We start from the raw sequence: 24316 nt of genomic DNA on the forward strand, positions 1-24316 counted from the left end.
TACTAAATGGCAGTTGTCTTGTCTGGAAGGATATTAGTGAACTTCTTCCATGTCTGATGGGGTTAGGAAGTGCCAAATTTGAGATGTAATTCTACGTCAAAAAAAAGGACAATTTAACAACTGAAATGTACCGTCAAATAATCAAAACCAGAGCTGTGATTGCTGCGCAAGATGGAAGTGTAGTAGGCCTATTTCTGTCAATTTGCTCAACTCAGCTAAGATTGGTTACTAGATTATCAGACATTATCAGACATAATAAAATATATACATTAAAGTTATTAATCATACTTAGTGGCATCCTATATGAAGAGAACAGAACAGACACAAATGTAACCTTGAGGTATACCAAAAGGAATGAAAACTGGGAACTCCTGAAACAGTGACATTTTTCCTGAAAAGGGACAGTTCTAGACATAAAATAACTACAGCACATCAACGGCTCCTTAAAATAAGGAACTGGATCTGCATATATTACATTTAAGGCAGTAGGAAATTAATTTGACTTGAAATCATCTACAATACATATGTCATCCAATATTTTTCAGGTATTTAATGTTTTCAATTGTGTTCTCAACTGCATATCTGTTTTGCGGCCAAAAACAGTTGGCTTATATTTTTCCCGTGTTCCTTTATAATTCACACATTCCCTCTCTATGACTGTGGCCGTCTATCTGTCTCTCTTCCTCCCACTTCTCAGCTCCCATCTCCTCCTTTCTTTCAGCAGCCCTTTGAAGCGTTATTAACCTCAACGCTAACTTCAACCTGCAAATGAGCTGGAAAAAGGTGGTAATTCATAGCGTCATAGCCTCATTTCCCTTCGCGCTCCTTAATGACAGTCGGGCATTTCACAATATGGTAACTGATAAAGCCCAGCCGTTGCCTTTTTAGAGCTGTTTGCCAGCTGGCGCAAGGGCCGGGAGACGAGTGCTTTATTTAGGGTGTTTTAGTGGATTTTAAACCTTAATGGCCAAAGCTGACATAGAGGTAGATAAGTGGTTTCCTAGCTCCTCTGTATGGACTGATGAAGACAGGACGTGGAGCTAAGAGCTGTTTATCAGTCTCAGCTGCGTACACAGCCCACAAGGACTGGCAGATACGTATGGACAGCCAGGATAAGGACACACACACACACACACACACACACACACACACACACACACAATTAGGTTTCTTCTTCCAGCCGAAGGCTTTCAACTGCTGATCATTTAATGGTAGCTGGCAGGTACAGGCATGATTTTGCTTCCCATCAGTTAAACTGCTCATATGTTAGTTTGTAGAAAATAGGATTGAAGGCCCTGCAACTAAATTACCAGCCTACATCTAACTGTCAAGATTTACCCTCTGGCTTGACAGCCAGTTACAACTTGTTTTTTATCCTCTAAAATAGATGTATTTATTTTTTAATCAAAATTATTATTTTTAGTATGTAAGTCTGATATCAGAGAAGTGAAAGAGAAGAAAAATGAGTTAGCTAACGAGTGAGAAAGAAAGAGAAACTAAAAATAGGTCAAGAATTTGAGCCTCTCCAGGGAGCGCTGCGTAACCTTTCACCTCTGACACACTTCAACAACCACCCAGAGCCGTGTTCATAATGTAAATTACCTTTTCTTAAAGGGCTCTACCTTCTGACCTCAACCAGCAGAGCCTCATTCTTTGTGGAGAGGTAAACGTCCCAGTCTTCTCCACCCAGAATAGAACAACACGTGGAAGTTGACATTCAAATGTTCTCTTCTAGTCTATAACCGCAATGTAGCGACAGTTTAAAGCAAATAGTTGGAAGTGTCAAAATGCACCAATACGAATGTGTATGAGGCATGAAATTATAGGAAAGGAAAAGGTGATTGACTTCTCAGAATTGTCTGGCATGAACAGTTTTATTTTTAACCCGAAAAGATTAATTTCTCAGTTTTTTATTTACATTTTTGAATTTTTATGTAATCTCTCCTGTAGATTTCAGCTTTCCCTTGCATCCAGTGTCTGCAGATAGCTCTTTGATGGTGGCAGCTGGAATTCGTTGGATGGGGGTTGGAGTCCGAGTTGAAATAGCAAAGCCCTGGGAACCACGACAGTGTGCAGGGGATGAAGGGAGGGAATGGGGGTTCTAGGGTTGAGAGCTCGATGCACAATGGCGTAGGAATGTGGTGAATTATGGGGCTACGTTGGCATCAAATGGGAAGTAAGCAAAGCAATCAAAGTAATGGTGTATATTCTGTGGGGATGAAAGATGAGTGTTTGCAGTCTAGCCTGCCTGGGGCTGGGCTTGTTTGTTGGGGTGTTTTGTTGTGGTGTCTGTGGTTAGAAGTGTGTTTATGTATAATAGCCTGGGATACATGCTTGCCAGGTGAGTCTGGGTGCAAAAGGTTGTATGCATGTCGCATGCATACATGGAGTACACACACCGAATGCTGCTCCATCTTTTATAGCAGCATTCAGTAAATCTCCTCAATATGTAGAGATAATTCTCGTTTCATGGTTTTAAAATCTATCCTATGGCATTACCTGCGTATTGCTCCAGTCTGTCTTTAATTCCCTGCCTTGTGTTGTGAAGCATGTTTATGTTCTGGGTTCTGTCTGTGATTTATACTGCTGCCAGTCCTGGAGGAGAGCGGGGCAGAGCAGAAATCAATGATACCTTCAGTTGCTAATTTATGGTTGCACCAAACCCTGGGATTTGCAAACTGGATGAGAAACTGGTCCTCTGACTGGGGGAGGGAGGTGGCTGGGGGGAGACCGGTGATGAGGACTGACATGGTGTCACGGGAGAGAGGTGGAGAGAGGTCTGACTCAGGGTCTTGGGTGGGGCAGTAGGGGAAATAGTATGATTTTCCTGCGGATATATCTAAAAGGTGTAATGGTAATACATTGAACTTAATCTTTCAATGAGGTGTTTTGTTTTCCTACTCACAGATGTGTCACGGGTAACATTTCAGATCAACGTGATGCTTTAGACCAAGCCTTATCTCCCACCTGCACAAGTGTTGCTCCCGCTGCAAATGACACGGCGTTTAGCTTTATGCAATGTGCATCAAAGCGTACAAAGGAAATAAGTTAAAGGAAAGTATGTGGTGTCAAACGTTTCAGAAGCATTCTGAATGTGTGAAACAACTCTTTGTGCATAAATAAGACTCACAACAAGAATGTTTGCATCGACAATGGATTATTTTATGTTGCCTCACTATTACCCTCAGGTTTAGAGTATATAGTACGTGTCTTACTTGTTTCTACTGTGAAAAAGGGACTGTTGGTTGTGCCGATTGGCAGACGTCATGGTTTTAAGTAGCAGCAGATATATTGGAGGGGGGGGTATCAGTTTTGTTACAATGATAAATCTAACCCCCCCCCCCCTCCTCACAGAGCTGGTAGAGATCAATAGAGGTGATTGATCCGCCTTCTCCAGTCTGAGTTGTACCGTTTGTTCTGTCTCCGTCTGATCATTTCCTTCCTTTGTCGTTCTCTCAATCTCCTTCAGCTCCCTCTGAACCTCATTTCACCGAGTGCGTATCAAGGGACCAGGCTACATTCCGATGTTGGTGGAGTCCAGGCAACTTCCACAACCTGTCCTATCCTGGAGCACTCAGAGTCTTCTACCTTAAGAAAGAGGGAATGTGAGAGCTACCTACTTTAGCAGGAAAACATTTCAAGCCATTGTCTTGAAATATATATTTGTGTGATTAATATGTGATTCCATTTAAAAACTTTATTTCTTCCTTTTTTATCCTGTTTCTTCCTTCATTTTTTCCACCCTTCAGCTCACACACAAGTGAATGGAAAGAGTGCCCAGAGTATAATTATTCAGATAGGGAGTGCTTCTTCGATGCAAACCATACATCTATTTGGACCCGCTACTGCATGCAGCTCCGCACACAAAACAACGTCACCTATTACGATGACGACGACTGTTTCACTGTGGAGAACATAGGTTAGTATCACACATGTATGCACATATCCTGATCTATAACCATATGTCTAATGAATAAGGGGGAATTCTACATTGTATTTCAATTGTAAAAGAATATATGATGATATGAAGATTGTTACAGATTGCTGGATAAATGTATTAAGAGAGAGGCATCATATCAAATCGTCAACATAAAGCTTGATAGATGGGACCTGTAATTCTATTGACATTATTAAGTTATCCCTAGTTCCCCTGTCAAGACAATCTTTAAATTTGTAGCCCCACAACTGGTAATACTAAGACTAGCTTAATTTTAATCATGTTTCCTTAATGCTCTTGCGTTAACGTAAAGTTTAATCAATGTTACAACCTCTGTCTAATTGTATTTTGATGTCATTTTTTTATTATTCTTTTTTTTAATGTCTCGTCAGAAAAGAGTAGGCTTTCTAGGTTGATATGGCTACACATCATGTTGCACATAAACATACAAACAGCCTAGATGACCTCAACTTTGAACTGTGAATGTTTTTAATTCATTGACTTATAGTACTACATATAATTCCTAATGTGTTCAACTACACATGATTAATTGCCTTTTAGAGTCATTAATTAATTTTCTATGTTCAACTTTCGCCTTTTTCCAGTACGTCCGGATCCACCAGTGTCTCTAAACTGGACCCTGCTGAAAATAAGTCCCTCTGGCCAAAGTTATGATATCAAAGTCAACTGGGAGCCCCCGCCCTCTGCAGACGTCAAGTCTTACTGGATGAGACTTGAGTACGAGATCCAGTACAGAGACAAAAATACTACACACTGGGAATCTGTAAGCCTTTTTGCATTTGCTTTCTCTGAAATGTTCTCCCTTCCTCTTTGGCTTTCACACACACACACACACACACACACACACACACACACACACACACACACACACACACACACACACACACACACACAGAGTTAAATGTCCTGACATATGTAAAGACACACCTTAAAAGTTGACAAAATGCCTCCCTGCACAGGCACAAGCTCACTCAAACAAGTGCAAACACACATTCACCCTTTAAAGTGAATTGTAGATAGGTCATGCAGGCAAAGTGTTGTGTTTCCTTTCCCCTCCCCCACAAACTATTGAGGGCTAAAACCTATGGCTAAAACGCTGTGTAGCTTTGTTGGCAAGGCAGTGGAAATGAGAGCAAGGCCCTCTGGGAAAACACAGCCTCTCTGAGGGAAGTGAAGGGAGGGATGTGTAGGTCAGGGGCCATGGGACCTCAAACAGGCTCATATTCATTACCGCACGGCTGACAAACACACCCTTGGAAAACGTTTTGGAGAACTCCATTCTAACAGTATGTCTTTCGTGTAATGTGTCAAGGGGCAATCGCTGAGGCATTCCATCAAAACTCAAAAATTGCACCTCACTATTCCAGTTTCCAAAAACATTCGGTTTCATACTTCGGTTGCAGCTGTTTCTGCTAGCATGAACAAAAAACTATTTTCCTTATTCTGATTAATTAAAACTCTCTCTCTTCCCACATGTTTCTGTTTTTCAGTTGGCAATGGTGCCGCAAACCCAGCAAACAATTTACGGCCTGGACATAGAAAAAGAGTACGAAGTGCACATCCGCTGCAGGATGCACGCCTTCACTAAGTTTGGACAGTTCAGCGACTCCCTCTTCATTCTGGTCACTGAGATTCCCAACAAAGGTAAGACCACAGAGTGTTAATCGGTGGAGCAATCACTCTTTTGGTTCGATGCAACAAATGGACATGGCTGGCCTATGACAGGACAGGGTGCAGCACCTTGAACTGCCAGGACATATTGTAGCAGTGTTGACAATGATGCTGATGGGTTCTCTTTCTTGTTTTATTTTATTTTAGAATCTACTTTCCCGATCACACTGGTTTTTGTTTTTGGAGTCACGGGCGTCGTCATAGTCATTTTGCTAATTGTGGTCTCTCAGCAGCACAGGTAGGAACAGACAATCGGTTTCATGCTTGTACACCAATAATGTCCAAAACATATACCACCTCTACTTCGTTAACTATAGCAGTTACAGGGGGAGAGATGTTTGCAACATTTGCCACAGTCTGTGACAGCGCGGCTCTAAGTGTGGCCTCATTTTAAATGCCAAACACACACGCACACAGACGCACAAATAGTGACAACTGTGAACAGACTGTCTTCATCATGTCCTCCTCCTCACCCTGCCGTTGCAGATTAATGATGATCCTGTTGCCACCGGTTCCTGTGCCCAAAATTAAAGGCATCGATCCAGAGATGTTAAAGGTATATTTATGTCTGTGTTATGTTGGGCCATACGTACTAAACCCTGACCTAAATATTGGCATGCCTGGTCTGGGCTTGTTGAGTGCTGGTGAATATGTTGGCCGATATGTAACAAGAGATTGCAGTACTGGAGATGCCAAATGTTTAGAATGCCTGTGGGAATTCAAAACAGTGTCACTATTACATAGTTTATCCTCCCGAGATTACTGACAAATGTTTTTTCAACTGTGAAATGCATGCCCCACTTATTACATACCTTCATTTAAATGATTTAATGAGTCACTTTTATTGGATGTAGGCTATGTCTATCTGTTTATTTGAAAAAAAGAAATAGGCTTATAATTTCATATTTTTGTTCCTCTCTGTCAGACCCTAAAATATGCAGTATACACTGTATTCTATTGTTCATGCACAAACAATAGATAATGATTTGCAGCAGCCAACACACAGAGTTGCACATTGTTTATTCAGTGAGGTGATTACATAAAGTGTTGTGTAACCACTGTTTTTTGATTACATTTCCATTGTAATTTTGATTAAAAGCATACGCCCCTGGACATCCATGTGGCTCAGTTTTCTGAGGCACTTCAGGCCACGTAATCATTGAATTGCCCACTGTCCCTTTCCCTTTCCCAATCACAGCCTGTGTATCAAACTATCACATAAAATCAAAAATATTGTCCATAAATAATATGAAAGCAAACAGGCACCCTTGTTTTGTGTAAGTGAACAAGGACAGGCGGACCACTGAAGGATAATAAGATGTGAGAAGGGTCTTGGTTGTGTTGTGGGTGTATTGTTGCCAGATTACGTGGCATGCATTTAAAACGCAGCATGTTTGCTCTTCACAAAACAACTATACCATTGGAACAAAATAATAATGATAAATAATAACAACAATGGCGCTGCTTTTTTCATTCCTAGTCAAAGGTGAAACTCAAGGCCTTTTGGGTTTGCTGCAAACATTTTCACATTAGCTGCAATGTGGTGTTGAGAGAAAAGGAAAAGGGAGGACTTGTTTTGCAAAACAGACACACTCATATACATGTACATTTGTTTGCACACGCAGAAGGGGAAGCTAGACGAGTTGAATTTTTTCCTGAGTGGCGGAGGTATGGGCGGCCTCCCGACTTATGCGCCGGACTACTACCAAGACGAGCCCTGGGTGGAGTTCATCGAGGTGGATGCTGAGGATGCAGAGGCCGGAGAGAAGGAGGAAAACAACCAGAGCTCAGACACCCAGAGGCTCCTGGGTCTGCCCCAGCCCGTTAGCCACCACACAAACACAGGCTGCTCCAATGCCATCAGGTATGGCACCGGTTATCATGCAAAGCCAGTGACTGCATGCTGTTGGGTGGCCCAATACTGCATATTGCACATATTGTAAATAATGTTCCTGAAATTGCACATTTCAATGTTTTTACTTTTCTATACTGTACTATACCTTTTGCACTATTTATATTTGATGTATTGTATATATTACTTACTTCATCTTATCTTATTTTATGCTTTTGTACTTATTGCACTGTGAGAGACGTCATTTCTATTCCTCTGTATGTCTTGCACATATTGAAGATATTGACCATAAAGCGACTTTGACTTTGACTATGACCCTACAAATATGAATTTCATCTTCTCTCTTTTCCTCTTGTTTTCCCAACCCTCTCCCTCACAGCTTCCCCGACGATGACTCAGGCCGGGCCAGCTGTTATGACCCAGATCTGCCTGACCAAGACGCCCTACTGCTGATGGCCACCCTGTTGCCGGGCCAACCGGAGGACAGAGAAAGCACCTTGGATGTGGCGGATAGAGCCCCCCCGGCCCCTGAGAGAGGACTGCTGGAGAATCCCCTCCTCGTCCAAACCCAAAGCCAAAGTGGAGGGCCCCGGACTTGGGTCAACACAGACTTCTACGCCCAGGTCAGCAACGTGATGCCGTCAGGAGGTGTGGTGCTCTCTCCGGGCCAACAGCTCAGAATCCAGGAGGAGGAGGAGGAGAAAAAGAAGAAGGGAAACAACGGGCCCAGAGACACGGAGGCAAAGAAGCAGCAGGAGCTGCCGTTTCAGCTGCTGGTGGTGGATCCCGAAGGCAGCGGCGGCTACACCACAGAGAGCTACAACAACGCCCAACGGCAGATTATTAGCAGCACCCCTTCTCCTCCCCCCGGCTCCCCCAGGCCCGGAGAGTATCAAACCATCGTACAACCACAGCCTGCGAGCAGCACAGAGGAGAACCAGTGCCCTTACATTGTGCCCGACTCGCCCCAACCTGCCCAGTTCTTTGCCCCCGTGGCAGACTACACGGTGGTGCAGGAGGTAAACAGTCAGCACAGTCTGCTCCTCAACCCGCCCCCCCGCCACTCTCCCCCTCCCTGCCTGCCCCAGCACGCCCTCAAGGCCCTCCCGGCAATGCCCATAGGGTACATCACCCCGGACCTGCTGGAGAACTTCTCACCCTGAAAAATGACAATACTATATAAGACCTTGTATAGGGTGTATGGTAGATTGACCGGGAATGTCCCCCCCTCCCCCCCCCCCCGCCCCCTACAGTGACAAAAGCCTGCTCCCTATCCCGAATGATCCCTTACCTGCTGGAAACCAAATAAGTCGAAGCACACAGTGTGGATGAGGAGTGTTCTTCTCGGATGGGCGCTAAAAGGGAAGACGTGAAAAAGCTACTAGCTGTATTTCTTGACTCATTCTTGGCTCATTCACACGTCGCGGGCTACATCAGTTTCATTTGACGCAAGGGGCAGCCAAAAAAGTTAAACCAAAGGCGCAGTTTTCGCTCTATTTGTATAGACATCTGTGCACAACGAGACTCAGACAGGTAATAGGCTGAGTGACTGTGGTTTTAATGAGTTGGAAGGACACTAGTTCACTGCGACACTGCCCTGGATCGCATTACGGTAATGAAACTATGGAAGTCTTAATCTTACAGAGGGATGTCAGTGTATGATTTATTGGGCGAAGAGGAAAAGCACATTCTACTTTTTACACTACACCAAGAAAAAGTCATTGATGTCATTGATACCTCTTGCTGGCAGTGTTTTGACGCTCAATTGTAGCTTATTTTGTATACATACATTTCTTATCTCATCATGCCATCTCCGTATTACTCCACCAGAGATATATTTTTGTACAAAAAAGGCATTAGTTAAAGTTACAATTCACCCCAAAGTAAAGTTGAAAACACAACTATGCAGTTTAAATTAGCATTCCTGGCTTCATTTCGTTCAATGGAATGCTGTTCATACTTTTACACGATTGAGTGGCCTAACATAGAGTAGATGATGTCACAATATTTTTTAGTATAGTAGATTCAATTATTTTAACAACTGAAGAAACATGCAGCACAAAAGCACATGCACAGATGTGCAATTGGGACAAGAACATTGACAACAATAAAACTAAGTCAGTAGAGTCCCTAAGTATACTATTGTATCACTTTCCATGGGGGATAATTGAATGGCAAATGAAAACCCTAAGTGAAGTAGAAGCAGGGGTGACGAATAAAAGGGAAATTACAACATTTCATCAACTCAATTCAATTCATTTCTGGAAGGCATTGAATATCCCAGACTGATTATACATGTCAGCATTGAATTTTTATTTTAAGCTGAGTTTGCCTGTTTTAATTTTATTCTGACATGCATTCTAAAAGCATGTCCTTCACAGCACCTAAAAGCGGGTCTTGTCACAAGAGGAAGGGTTTATTCCCATTCATTCACATCTGGGAGCCGCTCAGTACAAACAGTGCTGTTGTAAAAAACTGAGCACCACCAAGTGCCTTGCTCATGGGCAAGTTTATTCAGTGATTTAGCCGAATGGGGGGAAGGGACACAAACACACAGCCAGCAGTACAGAGAAACCAGATATCGCATTTCATCCTGTAACAGCAGCCAAGTCTCACGTTTACAGCCAGCGCGCTCACTCATAATCCGTCACTTAAACTGAAAAGTTAATGAGCAAGCTTTTCTACTTGGGAGCTGAATTTGTTTCATGTTGCAAATACACTGCGTGCACAATTATTAGGCAAGTTGTATTTTTGAGGATTAATTTTATTATTGAACAACTACAGTGCTCGCGGTCAATCCAAAATGTTAAAGAAAAGTAAAAGTGAGGTTTTGTCTTTCTTACGAGAATATACTGTATATATTCTCATAAGAAAGACAAAACCTCACTTCAACTTTCGTAAACATTCAGGTTTAGATTCTTTAACATTTTGGATTGACCGAGAGCACTGTAGTTGTTCAATAATAAAATGAATCCTCAAAAATACAACTTGCCTAATAATTGTGCACACAGTGTAGTATTGCAGGGTCAGCAACTGGAACAAGTTGAAAGACTGTGAAAAGTATGTAATAGCTGTAATTAGCTAACGTTTTATACATGTCATGTTTTGCCAAGTACACAGAGTTAATCACCTGTGCCTATGATAGTGTTATTTGCTTGTCATTTATGTGCTAAAGTATGCCAACAACATGATTACAATGTATGCCTTGCTGTGTACAGGCAAGTCATTGTATAAATAGGTGAATCGTTGTAAAGCCTTTCTTTACGTAGGTTCACTAGTAAAAACCTGCATATATACTAACACAGTAACATGCTTGCATGCACAAACAAACACACACACACACCATCAGAAACATTTGCCTTAAATGAGTGCGATGCACATGGCTTTGTGATGCAACACAATTCATTTTCTTTTCAACATGTCTGTGAATGGGTCAGGAGTGTTGTTGAATACAACAGGCAGCTTCCAAATGGGCCCATCTCAGCGTAAACAAAACAGACTTTGTGCAAAGGAAACACATCCTGCCTGTGAAACATGTTGTTTTGGAATCATCCTTGGGATAAGTAGAATGACATAGCGAGAATAGGTCTGTTGAATCATAACGAAGAGAGGCAAAGCAAGAGCCATAAAATGACAATTTAAAAAAATGTGAATATGATAAATATGTGCCATTTCTCTCTTATCTGTCTACCTGTCCCTCCCTCCTCCTCTCTCTCTCTCTTCCCCTCTCTCTCTCTCTCTCTCTCTCTCTCTCTCTCTCTCTCTCTCTCTCTCTCTCTCTCTCTCTCTCTCTCTCTCTCTCTCTCTCTCTCTCTCTCTCTCTCTCTCATTGAAAAGAGCTCAGTGTTCTACTGTTGATGCCTAGTGCTGATTATACCAGCAAGTCAATGCTGTCGCAGAAATGTCTTAATATATTAACTAATGCGTGTAAGATTTCAAGTATATATTTTTATGTCATTAATATTACTAATTGCGGTATATTGCTGCTCGGTACATGTGTTTTTCCTGCATTCAAGCCTTACTGTGGTGGAAAATGGGTCATTCAAGAGAGTGCAACACTCGCTACTGTGTAAAATGTTTGTGATGAAAGCTGCAAATTGAATGATTCTGATGTCTGAAAATGTTGTGTTGCCTGGGAGAAATGGGAAGGTGTGATTTGGTTTCGGTTATTAGTAGCAATAGGAGGACAGTTTTGCCCAAAAGTCAAGCCACAATACAGTCACCTGGTAATGTTCATCCAGCTTTCACAGTCCTACACTCATTTAAAGATTCACCAGAAGACTCTCTGTGTATATGAAGGAAGTCCAGATCATCGAGTAAGGTTAAGGTTCTGGTTCAGTTGTACTGTGGTGATTGTAAATGTGTGCAAACTGGAATATGCAATGCAATTACTTTATTAAGGAAAAGCTAAAAGAGGGGAAAAAGAAAAAAAGGTGAACTCAATGAGTGTTTTTGTAACACTTTAAAATAAGGGTACATTAGTTAACAGTTAGTTAATGCCTATTAAGCATTACGATAGGGTTAATGCTTAGGTATTAACAGTTAGTTAATGCTCTGTTAACTAATGCTTAGTTAAGCATAAACTAAGCTTAACATTTTGTTAATGTTTAGTTTATGTTTATTAAGTATTTACTAATCATGTAGTAAGAGTTAGGTAATGCTTAGTAAATGCTTATTAAGCCTTGATTAAGCATTAACTAACAGTTAATTAATGTACCCTTATTATAAAGTGTTACCAGTGTTTTTTTTAAGGTTATAGAAAGGTAGATATATCGGAGATGCTTTTTCTGTTCAAGCTTACTGTACAGGTGTTTACTTTATTTTGTTTGCAATTTTGTTTTGCCAGTTCACAATGAGCTCATTCTTAATGTGGTGTTCTGTTATTGGCCATACTGTTATTTCAGGCTTATACATGTTACAGACATTTTCGAATAAAGCACTTTGCACACACGAATACACACACACACACACACACACACACGCACGCAGATACATTTATATATATATAAAAATATATATCTGATGTTTTAAAAAAATTGTAATAAGATTTTGTGTTTTGGACTAAATCAAGTCCATGATTTAACTGATATTATAATAGAGCATTATGTTTTTTTATTCAGCACAATAATCAGAAAATGAGGAACTTTCGATATTATTAAGCATTTTTGTTCTGCATAGTATATGTTTATGGACATGTTTTACACTACCAGATTGATAGAATGATGTACTGTAATGGAGTATTTAATGTTTGTTATTAGATTTATGGAAACATAAGCAGAAAATAGTGAAATAGTTTTACTTTAATTTGACACTCTTATATTTCTCCCACTATGTAATTCAAGCATTTCATAATTGAAAAGTGCATATGAAGGGGCTACAGTGTTTTATAATGGTGTATTTTTGTAGCCTCCAGCTTCACAGTTTACATTGGGTCAAAGGGAGGGTTGTGTGTCACTCTGTTGAGCTTGGAAATAATTTTGATAGCTGGGATTTGTGCTGGTTGTAACTCTATATCAAATGAAAAGCATTCAGGCAGACATTGTTGGGGAAATTAGTATTTAATTATTGACTTGAGTACAGCGTATACACCCTGTTTTTTATGGCTTGGTTTAGTGGCTCCACTATATTTCTATCTATGTGTTATTAATTTGTGTGCTCAGCCCATAGATCACCTTGCCGCCTTATCTAATGTCTGTGTTTGGGACAGCATGAGCAATGTGTGCACTGTTACTCTGCGACGTGTCGTCCATTCTAGACAACAGAATTGGAAATGGCAACAATGCGGTCATGAGTGTGAAAAAAAAATCAACAACACAATTTGTCCTTTTGCATTGGCTCCATAAATAAATGTGACTTTGCTTTATTTCTTTTCATTTCTCAATCATATTTTTAGACCCCCCCCCCCCCCCCTCCCCCCTGACCTTGGAGCCACTGTGCTTGTCTCTTTGCTGCTGTTTAAGTCCAGGCCAAGAACTGTATTGATCTTAGATGATTTGATATTGTTCTCTTACAATTTGAGCCTTTCTGCTGTTGTATGTGTGATCGATAAGCTTTCAACAAGTTACACAATAAATGTATATACAACATCTCAATCATCTTGTCCTTCTTTTATTTTTACATTTATTTTTTGCAGTGACATTTTGCAGAGAATCTTCCCAACTCTGTGCACATTGGACCAATTGAATTTATTCGAAACAAATAATCTAATGTTAGTTTTGGTAATGCGAAAGTTACTGCCACTAACTACCTTTCAGTGGGATGTCAAGATCATGTTACTGATGGGAATTCTGATTCAATATGAAATGTAACTCGCTGAACCGTTTTCACAAGACCTCTTGAACTCGCTGCCAACTGTTTCATTGAAAATGACACAAGCAGCATACTTCACAGCAAAGGTCACCGCCACAGAGCAGAACTCAGTGACAGAATAAGATGTCAATGGACAATATGTGCAGCATACTGTGGCCTGCGTTGTGTACGTTTTGTGTGAGAGTGTTGTTTTTGTAAGGTAGAGTGCATGCATACTTGTTTGTGAGCAACACAGAGGCCATATTTGTGTGTGAGTGAGTTCACAAGTGAATCTCTCTCTCTCTCTCTCTATTTCCCTGCTGGAGTAAGTGGAGAGGAAATGGCCACAGAAACAGTTGTGCATCGTGGGGAAAGCATATCGGACAATTAGGACAGAGGCTTTGTATTGCACTGCTCTGTGTGGGGCTGATTGAATCAGAGAGACAGCCACTCACAACTCTTCGTCTCAGGACATTGCAGGTAATTACCCATAAGTCCCTGTTCCCCAGTATTGGATCTTCAGCCCAATTACGCCCACACAAGCAGTCCACCTCAGCCTCATTTATTACCTCCGGTTGCTTGTTGACCTTTTCAGACACACAGTCAGACAGGCAATTCAGATACATTACACTGAGCACCGGGTGTTGCTCTTTGAGTCTTGAAGACAGTGTCACAGGTTTTGAGCTGTGCTTTGACATCTGTTTGTATGTGTTATCGTTACAAAATGAGTTTAAGACAAGACACTGTAGGGGAACTGGGTAAAATTCTTGCCTTACATATATCATCATGAAATTCTGCTAGTTGTTTCACATTCCAACGATTATTTTCTGTATTACAATTTTTCAGAAATGTTAAGATATAACTAATTATGTGTACTTTTTCATCTCTTTAATCTTTTTGTTTAATTTCTTTAGAGCATTTTTTTAGAGCATATTAGTGTCCAAAGTTTGAACAGAACAGACTTTGGATACAGCCTTTTTTGTTAATTTAAAAACCAAACATTTCTATATACATGTCTTAAAAAAGCATTTTCTGCTGTAAATGTAAAATGTATCAAACAATTAACATTGTATGAACAAATCCTTCAGAATAACCTTCAAAATAGTGCTAAGAATGATTATTGAAAGTGTTGTTGTTAGTGCTTTAGAATTTTAAAATGTTTATTCAGAGAATAGAAAAAAAAATAATGTTGATATATTGGTGGTAAAAGTGTTACGATCCTGCCTAGGCCTCAAGCCCTTTGTTGTGGTGTTCTCCCCTTTCCCTTGTCTGGTCTGATTGCAGGGTTGGAGTCAGGTGTGCAGGAGCCAGGCACCAGCATCCACAGCTGCCACCAATCTACTAATCTACTGCTCTACATATACCCGGTTCAACCTTCCAGACACTGCCAGATTGTAAACTCTGTTACCCATCTCCCAGCCTGACTCCTGCCACCATCTCCAGCCCTTGTCAGCCAGCCAGCTCTCCCTCCCTGGACACCCCTGCTTGCCTGCTCTTGCCTGCCTTTGCTCGTCTCCCCGGATTCTCCCCTTGGCACATCCCCCTGGACCCCCATGCCTGCCAGCCCACTCCGGAGCCCGGCCCAAAACCCCAGATTCCTTCTAAATAAACCTCTTAAACTGGTACTGTCTCTGCGCCTGTGTCCTCCCTGTCCAGCCGTTACAAAAAGCATTTTATAGAAGAAAATTGCATACGCAAATAACCCAGGTAAAGTAAAATAAACACATCAATGTGCATTCCGGACCTTTTATTAATTAAAGGAAGATGTTATGAAAAGCAAATATAGCCAACAAATTTAAAATTGACCAGCATTTGAAAAGCATTTGTTTTTGCCTGCAGTGGCTCACCATTAGTTGCATTGTTAATACTGCATGCATTCAAGGCTATTCTAAATAGCACAACATCTAACTAACTGAAAAGCTTGTATAAGTCAAACAAAGGCTGTATTATCCAGTTATATAGTTGAGAAACCAAAATGTGTCAAACCACCGACTAAAAACAGGAAAGAATATTTTAATTTTCCATTTTTACTTAAATTCCATCGTGCGTTTTCTGAAATGATCGGAACTCACTTTCGTCACCCATTGACCACTCCTGCAAATATGTCAAGCCAACACTGGAAAACGTGACGTACGTGTGGCTAGCAGCGTGCGTGCAAATGCAGGATAGTTTGAACCCCTGCATTTGAAATGGCATGTGTCAATAGCACATGTGTGACAGAGGAAAGTAGAGGAAAATGGCTATATTATGCATGAATAATAAGGTCAATTTAGTCCAGGATTTGAAAAGCAGAGGCAGTTGGGTTGAAAGCTAATTTGGCTGTCAGCTGTCAAAGAATGTGGTATGCATATATGAGTTCAAGAAGGAGGACCAGCTCCATCAGAAAACTCACCAGTTACATGTTAGGAGTGTGGTAGTTTTTTAGATTTTTATAAGTATAGACCTTCATCGCCATCTGCTGACAAATATGTTGCAAACCAGCTCAGTACCACACGTTACATAAATCTTCTCCAAAATATTTCCTAATGAAAACAGTTGTTTCTACATCGCAGCACAAGACACGTCTGTGCATTGTTGGACTTGAATGGCATGCCACAGACTCTTTTGCATATAACAAATATGGAATTAAGTAGTGGTAACATGATCCCTCTGCTTTGATGGAGTCACATGCAGGATTGTTGACATGTACCGCCAAGAGTCTCTCCCCACCAACATAGACAAGACAACACACAAAGACACACAAGCAATCTTAAAAAGTGACTCACTGTCCAACTTTATTCAATTTGCAGTTTCCAATTCCATGTTTGACAACCTTAACACAATACAGTTCTCTGTGCGAGCATCAGATTTTCAGGGTGACTGGCGTCTTTCCACAGAAACCATCATTAAGTACAGAGTGTATTCAAACAATTGTTCATTCCTTGACTCTCATTTTCTTTCTTCTCCAAACAATAGAGCCTTATATTTGTTTTTAAGCAAGCCTTGTATAATTGTATGCATTTTGCAACCTACTTAGCAAATCTAGAAAAAAGCATATTAAAAAAAAAACATCAACAGGAATGCCAAGTACACACATACTAACATTAAAAATGTTTGTGGTAAAAGATACACCTGATTCATGTTAACTTCCAAAACAAAAATAAAGTAATTTGTGGTAGTTACTACTGTTACACTTTATGTGCTCAAGAACCATGATGAATAGCGTGCCCAAAAGACAAACGCGTTCTTAGGACTTTTTCCGATTTTTAAAGCCAGTGCTTTCAGCACTTATTGCAAATTTAATATAAAATTCACCTTCTTCAAAGATTTTCTAAAGTTACCCGTTTCTTAAAATCTGATTAACTTTTATAGTATCCTCTCGAATTTCCTCTTTGTGGTATTTTATGTTTCTGTTCCCTCAAATATCCTTTGATACTGGACATTGAAGTGTTTTAAGTTGTTTATCATGTTCTTGAACCATTCTCTCCTCTCTCTCCAGCCAGACTTCAAACAGACGCCACTAGAGCGTAGTTTCCGCACCTGCTTTCATAAAGGATGGAAAGAGCTAAATGGAGGAGACAGTTTATGAACATGACAACCACATTCACTCCTGAGACAGGGCTAGAGCATCTTACTGACAGACATACTGACACAGGTGAACCACAGCATATATTCTTTAAAGAACAATCAAATGGTTTCAAATTGTTTTCCAAATCGAATTACATGCCTTGGTGGTTTTGTTTCTTTTGGAAGAATCTTTATCAATTTGATGTTGAACTTCACCTGTTCATCTATCCTCCATCCATGCTGTCAGGGACTGCACTGCCCTCTCTCAGGGTAATACTTGTTGGTAAATAGAGCGCTTTACCCCAGGTGTTTCTGGCTGGTATTAATATGAGGCTGATATGAGAGCCAGCTTACAGCTGCTCTCATGCTCAGCTCCCACCTGCGGGTCAGGCTCATGGGGCTGGCGGAGGCTGCTGTCAGTCAGCAGGGGGCAAGCGTCACTGTCAGGTCTCCCTGACATCATTGGTCGCCGTCAGCCCGTGTCACTGTCAGGAGGCGGGTAATGCCTCGTCACAGTGTCACAGACCCACCGGCTGCTCGCTCCCTGCAGGACCAAACAGCCTGCGTCAGTGTCAGCATCAGCTGGACTTAGGAGAGGCTTCATTGTCAGAGCCTGCTGTCCACTGTCAGCTGTGTTTTGACTTTCACCTTGCCTTCTCTGCTGCTCAAGGCATCACAGGGGCCACTAGGGCCTCCTGTGGCATCTGGCCCATATCTAAAGGCCGTTGCATTTGAGATGCACCACCTTGCTGACTCTGACTCTGCCCATGGTCACGCCCATGATGATGACCATGGTGGTGATCCCGGCCCTGGCCAGAGGCCCGGGGGTTCAGACCATCATGACCATGACCATGGTGGTGTCCATGGTGGCCACCATGCCTGTGACCGTGAGCAGTGTCTTCCTCTGCAGCTGGAGCCCTGTCTGCATCAGGCTGGGCATCGGATCTCACGTTGCACTCCTCTGGGGTCTCACCGCTCTGTGGAGAGATAAGGAGAGGACAAATTGAAACAATGGCAAAATAATTAGTTTGATGCATGAGCTTATCTTTGTTAAATGTGATATTTATGAAATATTATCGGAGGACTTGTGTTTGCTTCAATCAACATGCATCCTTGAAGTTACATGTGGTCAGTACCTCATATGTGCAGTCCCCACAAGTGCGTTTGCAGTAGGCGTCTTTGATCGCACCCTCAACATGGCCCTGTCCGATGATGGTGTATGGAAGGGAAATGTGTTGGGTGAGACGACCACACCTAATGGCAAAAGGAAAGAAAAGCATGGATGTTGAGAAGAATTTGTTTTTGATTTCCCTTGCAAAATATGAATGAACCATCCACTACAGGTAACACACCTGTCATAAATGAAAAAGTCATCTTTCTCTCCGTTCAGTGTCTGCCAGACATCAGGCTGATGTTCCTCTTGCTTGTAGAGTGTGATGTTCTCTGACAGTTTCTCTGCCAGCAGGGCGTGCAGGCGCTGTGCTGGCGCCCCCTGGTGGTTAACAACCATGTAGACCACATCCTTCAGACCCTGTCCCTCTAGCTTCTGGCGCAGGCCGTCCAATCTGCTCATATGAGGGAAATAAGCCACCATGAGTTTGAGTGTCAGCCTTGCAGAAAAAGGCCATGACATTTAACAGACGCTGTAGATATCTGATACCATTTCAGTAACACATCCTAGCAGTGTGAATGTCATACTTAGCCACAGAGTTTGAGTTGGTACAGAATGCCAAACTGCAGGCTAAACCGCTACAAAAATCAATCATTCCATCATCCATCACAATATTGAACATCACTATGTATGTCTAGCAGTACTATTTATTTATTTATTTATTTATTTATTTATTTATTTATTTATTTATTTATTTATTTATTTATTTATTTATTTATTTATTTATTTATTTATTAATTAATTATGATGCATAATGATATTGTGATTTGATACATTACTTATCAATTTTTTTTTCCAGACCAGTGTTTAGTGGTTTTACAATATTATTTATTATGGTGCATTATGATATTTGACTTGATTACTTATTAATCGGTTTTATCATACCTGTGTTTTTAATCACTCCAAATCCCTCCAAATGTGAACTTGACAATAAAGTATAACTTATCTTTTCTTATCTCATCTTATATTTAGGAATTCAGGTGTGTTGCAATATAATGTCATTTTTACATACCGGCCAGCCTGCACCAAGCAGAACAATCAGCTGGCCTGGAAGAGGACCACCACCGTCACACGGCCCATGGCCTCCTTCATGGGGTCCACCTCTCCTATCTTCCAGGCTGGAGGCGGCTGACAGCCCGGCCCGCCCCCCTCACTCTCTGCCCCGCCCCCATGGAGCAGGCACAGAGTGGTGAGCAGGCTGAGGCACGCCCACATGGCTGTGCTGCCTCTGCACTGGCCCACTATGCTGAGGAGGGGGATAGATAGTGGTGGGAGGAGGGAGAAGTTGGGGAATGGGGGCAGAGGGAGGTGAAAAGAGTAAAAAAAGGGAAGAGGGGAGAACATCAGACATTGGTCAAAGTCAGCAGAAAAAAAAATCATAGGAATTTCACAAAAGGTCAGACAAAGGTTATTATTCTCCATATTGTCCTAGGTATTCTGCCAAAGAGTGTCCTCTTATCACCCTGGTGCTGGCTGGACAGGATCCAGCCACATAGCAGGGGGACTGCAACTGGTATAGTAAACAAAGTTCCCAAATGGGTGCTCATGTTTGTTTTTATATGACTTTAAGCCCACGGATACACACAGTAACTACAAAAGAAACCACAAATAGTCCGACAGGAAGCGTGCATGAATGTTGAAAGCAAAACGCTTTCATTTGTACAATTTGTTTCCACATGCATGAGTTTAAATAATGTTCAATGTATTTGAAAAAATACACGGTGAAATAATAAATGGATCTTTGGCTGGTTGCAATAGGACACAATGCATACTCATAGACAAAGTTTGCATTCAAGAAAGGTTCAAATGTACTGTATTGCAAAATACCCTTCGGTACTGTCTCTTCAAATGTGTCCTTTTAGTTTGTATTCAATATAAAACACTAGAAAAACATTTTTACAATCTTGGAATTCACTGCATTTTAAGCTACTGGACACAGGCAATTTTTTCACTTACCCTTTTGGTTTAGAAGTTTTTTTTGTTCTCTCTGCTCAGCTCTGCGTTGCAGCAACTCCTTCAACAACAACATGTCGCTTCCCCCTCTACTCCCCCTTTTATACTCTGCCTGTTGTTTTCCACTCTGAAGGGCGGACAAAGTTCAGCCTCAGCTGCTTGCTGATGCGTACTTTCTTTTAAGTCACAGTACATGAATTTGTTCTGTTAATTAAAGGAATAAAACATTTATTTTCCTAATGGTAAAATGGTTTGTAGCAACTGGAGGTTTGACAAATTCCATTTTGAGAAAAGATTGAGGAGAAAAGGTTGCCCATACAATGCAGCTGATTGAGATATGTATGTTGAGATATTTTACAATGTGTAAAGTATATTATAGAAGTGTATAATGTGTATAAGTCTTCAGGAACATGGAAGAACATTGTGCAATTCTGTTTTTTACTTACAGCACAGAGAGGGGAAGTGGGAGAGGACAGAGGGAGGGTATTTGGTCGCTTTCCAGCATGTATCTCAAAGTTCTACACTATACTCTCTAGACAGGACAGATAATCACGCCTTTCTGAGAGAGTTTCCTTCAGTTTAACTGACACAGAAAGTAGGAAGATGTTACCAAGAGATCATATAGTGGTGAACATGGGACATCATAAGTGAGCAAATTGAATTGTTATGGTTCAGGGCAGGCCAAAAATATATGAGATGAATTCAAGCTCAATTCAAGAAACTTCATACTACAGACATTTAGGAGGGACATAAAAACACAAAAGATACAAAATCCATCTGCTGCTGGAGCTATAATGTAGTCTACAGCTTCAGGTGTTTTACCAAATTATTCTACATTCATTTGAACTCTTGTATAATTCTTCTGTAATTCTAAGCTTCCAAGTTTTAGGTGATTAAGCAGACATTGCATAACATGAAGACACAGACACTTATCTAGGCTATGTGACATCAACAGTTTAGGTGTAAAAAAAAGAAGAAGCTGTTAACAGCCTCAAAGTCCAATGAGGACGGACTTGGTGTCTACAGTATCTATCGTCAGACATAGGGCATGCATTCTGTGGCGGGGTGATCACTGTTTGGAGGCTACTATGTCAAAGGGCAGTTGGCCAACAAATGTCGGTGAGCTTGTGGTTTAACAAAGAATAACACACAAAAAAAGGTAGAAATATGACACCAAGCTCTTTACTGAATGAACCATGGTGAGCAGCAAAGGACATACTAAATGTAGTGGCCGCGTAATATCAGACAATGTAATTGCCAACGTGCTATATTTGCAGCCTGCTGTTATAACTTAAAGGTGTTTTTGTTTTTCTCGATTATGTTTTTTTGGCTGCCCCAACTTGACTTAGTATACGTTTTAACATATGGGAACGCACTTTGCTGCTCGAATACACAAGCAGTAATCTTGCCATGCACAAACTGAGTTCAAATCAAAGCTCCTCAAAGACACTAACAAACAGACGAGAACATAAACACATGAAGGCTGCAGGTGTAAGGGTTACAGACAGAAACCCCTATCAGTGTGTGTATACAGTGAATGCAGGAATCAGTGTTTATAAACACCACCAGATAGTTAGTGCAGTGAGATGTAACATTGATGTGTAGCTGTCAGCTGATACAGCAGAGCATGACATCCGAGCATTGTGCTGACAAGCTTATTCTATGACCCAGCGTCCCTCGTTTACAGTGTCACTGTGAAACCAGACTATTATGGCGCTTTTCCACCGCATGGTATCAGCTCGACTCGACTCAACTCAACTCCCATTTTTGGCGTTTCCACCGCAATTTCATGGTACCTGGTACCTGCTAGCGGCTGCTTTTTTAGTATCGCCTTGCTCTAGGGTCCAAGCGAGCTGAGTCGAGCTAAAAGGTGACGTCGGCAGACGGCCGGCCGCTGATTGGCCAGAGACTACCGTCTGCCGGCTTCATTCTGTTGATTATTCTCCCCTTGATTCTCAACAACTCTCCGGGACTTTTATGTGTATTTTGTCTCGCCGCGTGCAGCCTTCTTTGGCTCGCTTTCATTTGATTTGCATCACAGACCCGATTTTTTTCTCTCCATATATTCGCTAAGCTCACCCAGTTGTGTTGGCTGTTGGGGAAGTTACTTTGAACATACGAGAGGAGACATAGCAGCTAGGCTAAATAGCCTATAGCAGCAAGCTGGGACAGACATGATAGCGAGCGATTACATTACAAGCCTCGGACTGCACTGATTACCTCAATAAAATATTCAGGCTGAGACACGGCTTGCATTTGAAAACACGTATCCTGAAACAAGCACTTAACAGTCAACTTTATCATGCCCGTGTTTACGTGCATAGGGATACGTGACGCATCCCTACAGCTGTGTGGCAGTCACACATCAGGACACAAACCCTACCCTTTTAACGGCCCGTAGCAATATTATTCTACTGTGGCGTGTAAAGACGGGAGTCGGAGGCGGAGTGTCAAAAGACGGAGCTAACTGCTTTAATGACATTAATACACTTGTCGAGTAACAACAACGGAGCAGACAGTAAACTCCTGATAGTCTCAAAACGCCAACAAGACAAAACAGGAAATTCCCCCAGTCATAACAGTCCCCCCGGAACCCCGGAACTTCAGTTCCATAGGTGAATTATGTAAAAGCACTACACAAGCCCCCCCAGAATTCACCCATAGTCAAAGTCCCCGCGCCGGAAAGGCACGATGGCCCGGCCGCGACTAGAACGAGTGGCAGGGGCCGAAGAGGGGAGGGGCGCGGTGGGCGCAGCAGGACCAAGCCCAGGACTGGGCGGCAACGGCACCGACAAGGCGGCAGGGAGCCCAGCGGGGCGTGGCAACGGGGGGCGTCCACGGCGCGGAGCCTGGGCCAACTCCAATGGTCTGGAAATGTCCACGTGGGCAGGCTTGATCCTGTCGACAGAGACAGTCTCGGGCCTACCACCGATGTCCACGACCAGGCTCTTATCCCCGTGTCGCAAGACCCTAAACGGCCCGTCATAGGGGGGGCGCAACGGTCCACGGTGGGCGTCGTGGCGGATGAACACAAACTCCGCCGTGTGCAGATTGGGTGGCACCAGGGAAACGGGGGTGCAGTGCTGCGAAGTGGGGACGGGTGCGAACTGCTTGGCGACCTCCAGCAGAGAGGACCGCTGCCTGGCCGCTGACCAGGGTGTTGTGGCGTTCGGAATGAAATCCCCTGGAACTCGCAGCACCTGACCGTAGACTAACTCGGCAGACGAGGACTGCAGGTCCTCCTTAGGCGCCGTCCGGAGCCCCAGCATCACCCAGGGAAGTTTGTCCAACCAGTTGCCGTCCGTCAAACTGGCACGCAAGGCCGCCTTCATGGAGCGATGGAACCGCTCACACAAACCATTAGCCTGAGGATGGTATGCGGTGGTGCGATGCAGTTTAACCCCCAGATCCCTGGCAACCACATTCCAGATCTCCGAGGTAAACTGTGCACCCCGGTCGGAGGAGAGGTCCGAAGGTGTCCCAAAGCGCGCGACCCACGTGCCGATAAACGCACGGGCCACATCGGAAGATGATGTCGAGGTGAGTGGCACAGCTTCAGGCCAACGCGTCGTCCTGTCCACCATCGTGAGGAGGTGGGTGAAACCATGCGAAGGGGGGAGTGGCCCCACCAGGTCGATGTTGACATGGTCGAACCTCCTACCGGGGACGACAAATGGCTCCAACGGGGCCTTGGTGTGGCGGTGCACTTTTGCACGCTGACAGGACACACACGAGTCGACCCAGGCCCGTACGTCCTTCTTCAGTCCTTTCCAGACGAACTTCTGAGAGACCAGCCTCACGGACGCCCTCCTACCGGGATGGGACAGGCCGTGTATTGCCTCGAAAACAGCCCGCTGCCAGCCGGCAGGGACCAGTG

General features: G+C 42.6%; 2 protein-coding genes across 4 annotated transcripts in view; one reads left to right on the plus strand and one right to left on the minus strand.

The window, feature by feature from the left end:
* ghra (growth hormone receptor a) overlaps window positions 1–13567 on the plus strand; it is a 31805-nt gene extending 18238 nt beyond the window's left edge. For all 3 annotated transcript variants that reach the window (XM_080046892.1, XM_080046891.1, XM_080046893.1), the window contains 8 exons: window positions 3470–3605; window positions 3750–3919; window positions 4543–4721; window positions 5449–5602; window positions 5777–5867; window positions 6116–6185; window positions 7255–7493; window positions 7861–13567. In XM_080046892.1, coding sequence (XP_079903018.1) covers window positions 3470–3605; window positions 3750–3919; window positions 4543–4721; window positions 5449–5602; window positions 5777–5867; window positions 6116–6185; window positions 7255–7493; window positions 7861–8644 — 1823 coding nt within the window. In that variant the 3' untranslated portion in view covers window positions 8645–13567. The remainder of the gene's footprint in view (window positions 1–3469; window positions 3606–3749; window positions 3920–4542; window positions 4722–5448; window positions 5603–5776; window positions 5868–6115; window positions 6186–7254; window positions 7494–7860) is intronic.
* Window positions 13568–16518: 2951 nt separating this feature from the next.
* Window positions 16519–20538, minus strand: selenop (selenoprotein P). Its single transcript, XM_080037173.1, is given in 8 exon segments — window positions 16519–17881; window positions 17884–17896; window positions 17898–17980; window positions 17984–18292; window positions 18452–18569; window positions 18668–18880; window positions 19499–19732; window positions 20443–20538. Coding segments are annotated over 7 exon segments (1062 nt in total). The 5' UTR covers window positions 19702–19732; window positions 20443–20538; the 3' UTR covers window positions 16519–17758.
* Window positions 20539–24316: the final 3778 nt, after the last annotated feature.

Source organism: Ammodytes marinus (assembly GCF_949987685.1).
Source record: "Ammodytes marinus genome assembly, chromosome: 2".
In the NCBI taxonomy this organism is placed as follows: domain Eukaryota; kingdom Metazoa; phylum Chordata; class Actinopteri; order Uranoscopiformes; family Ammodytidae; genus Ammodytes; species Ammodytes marinus.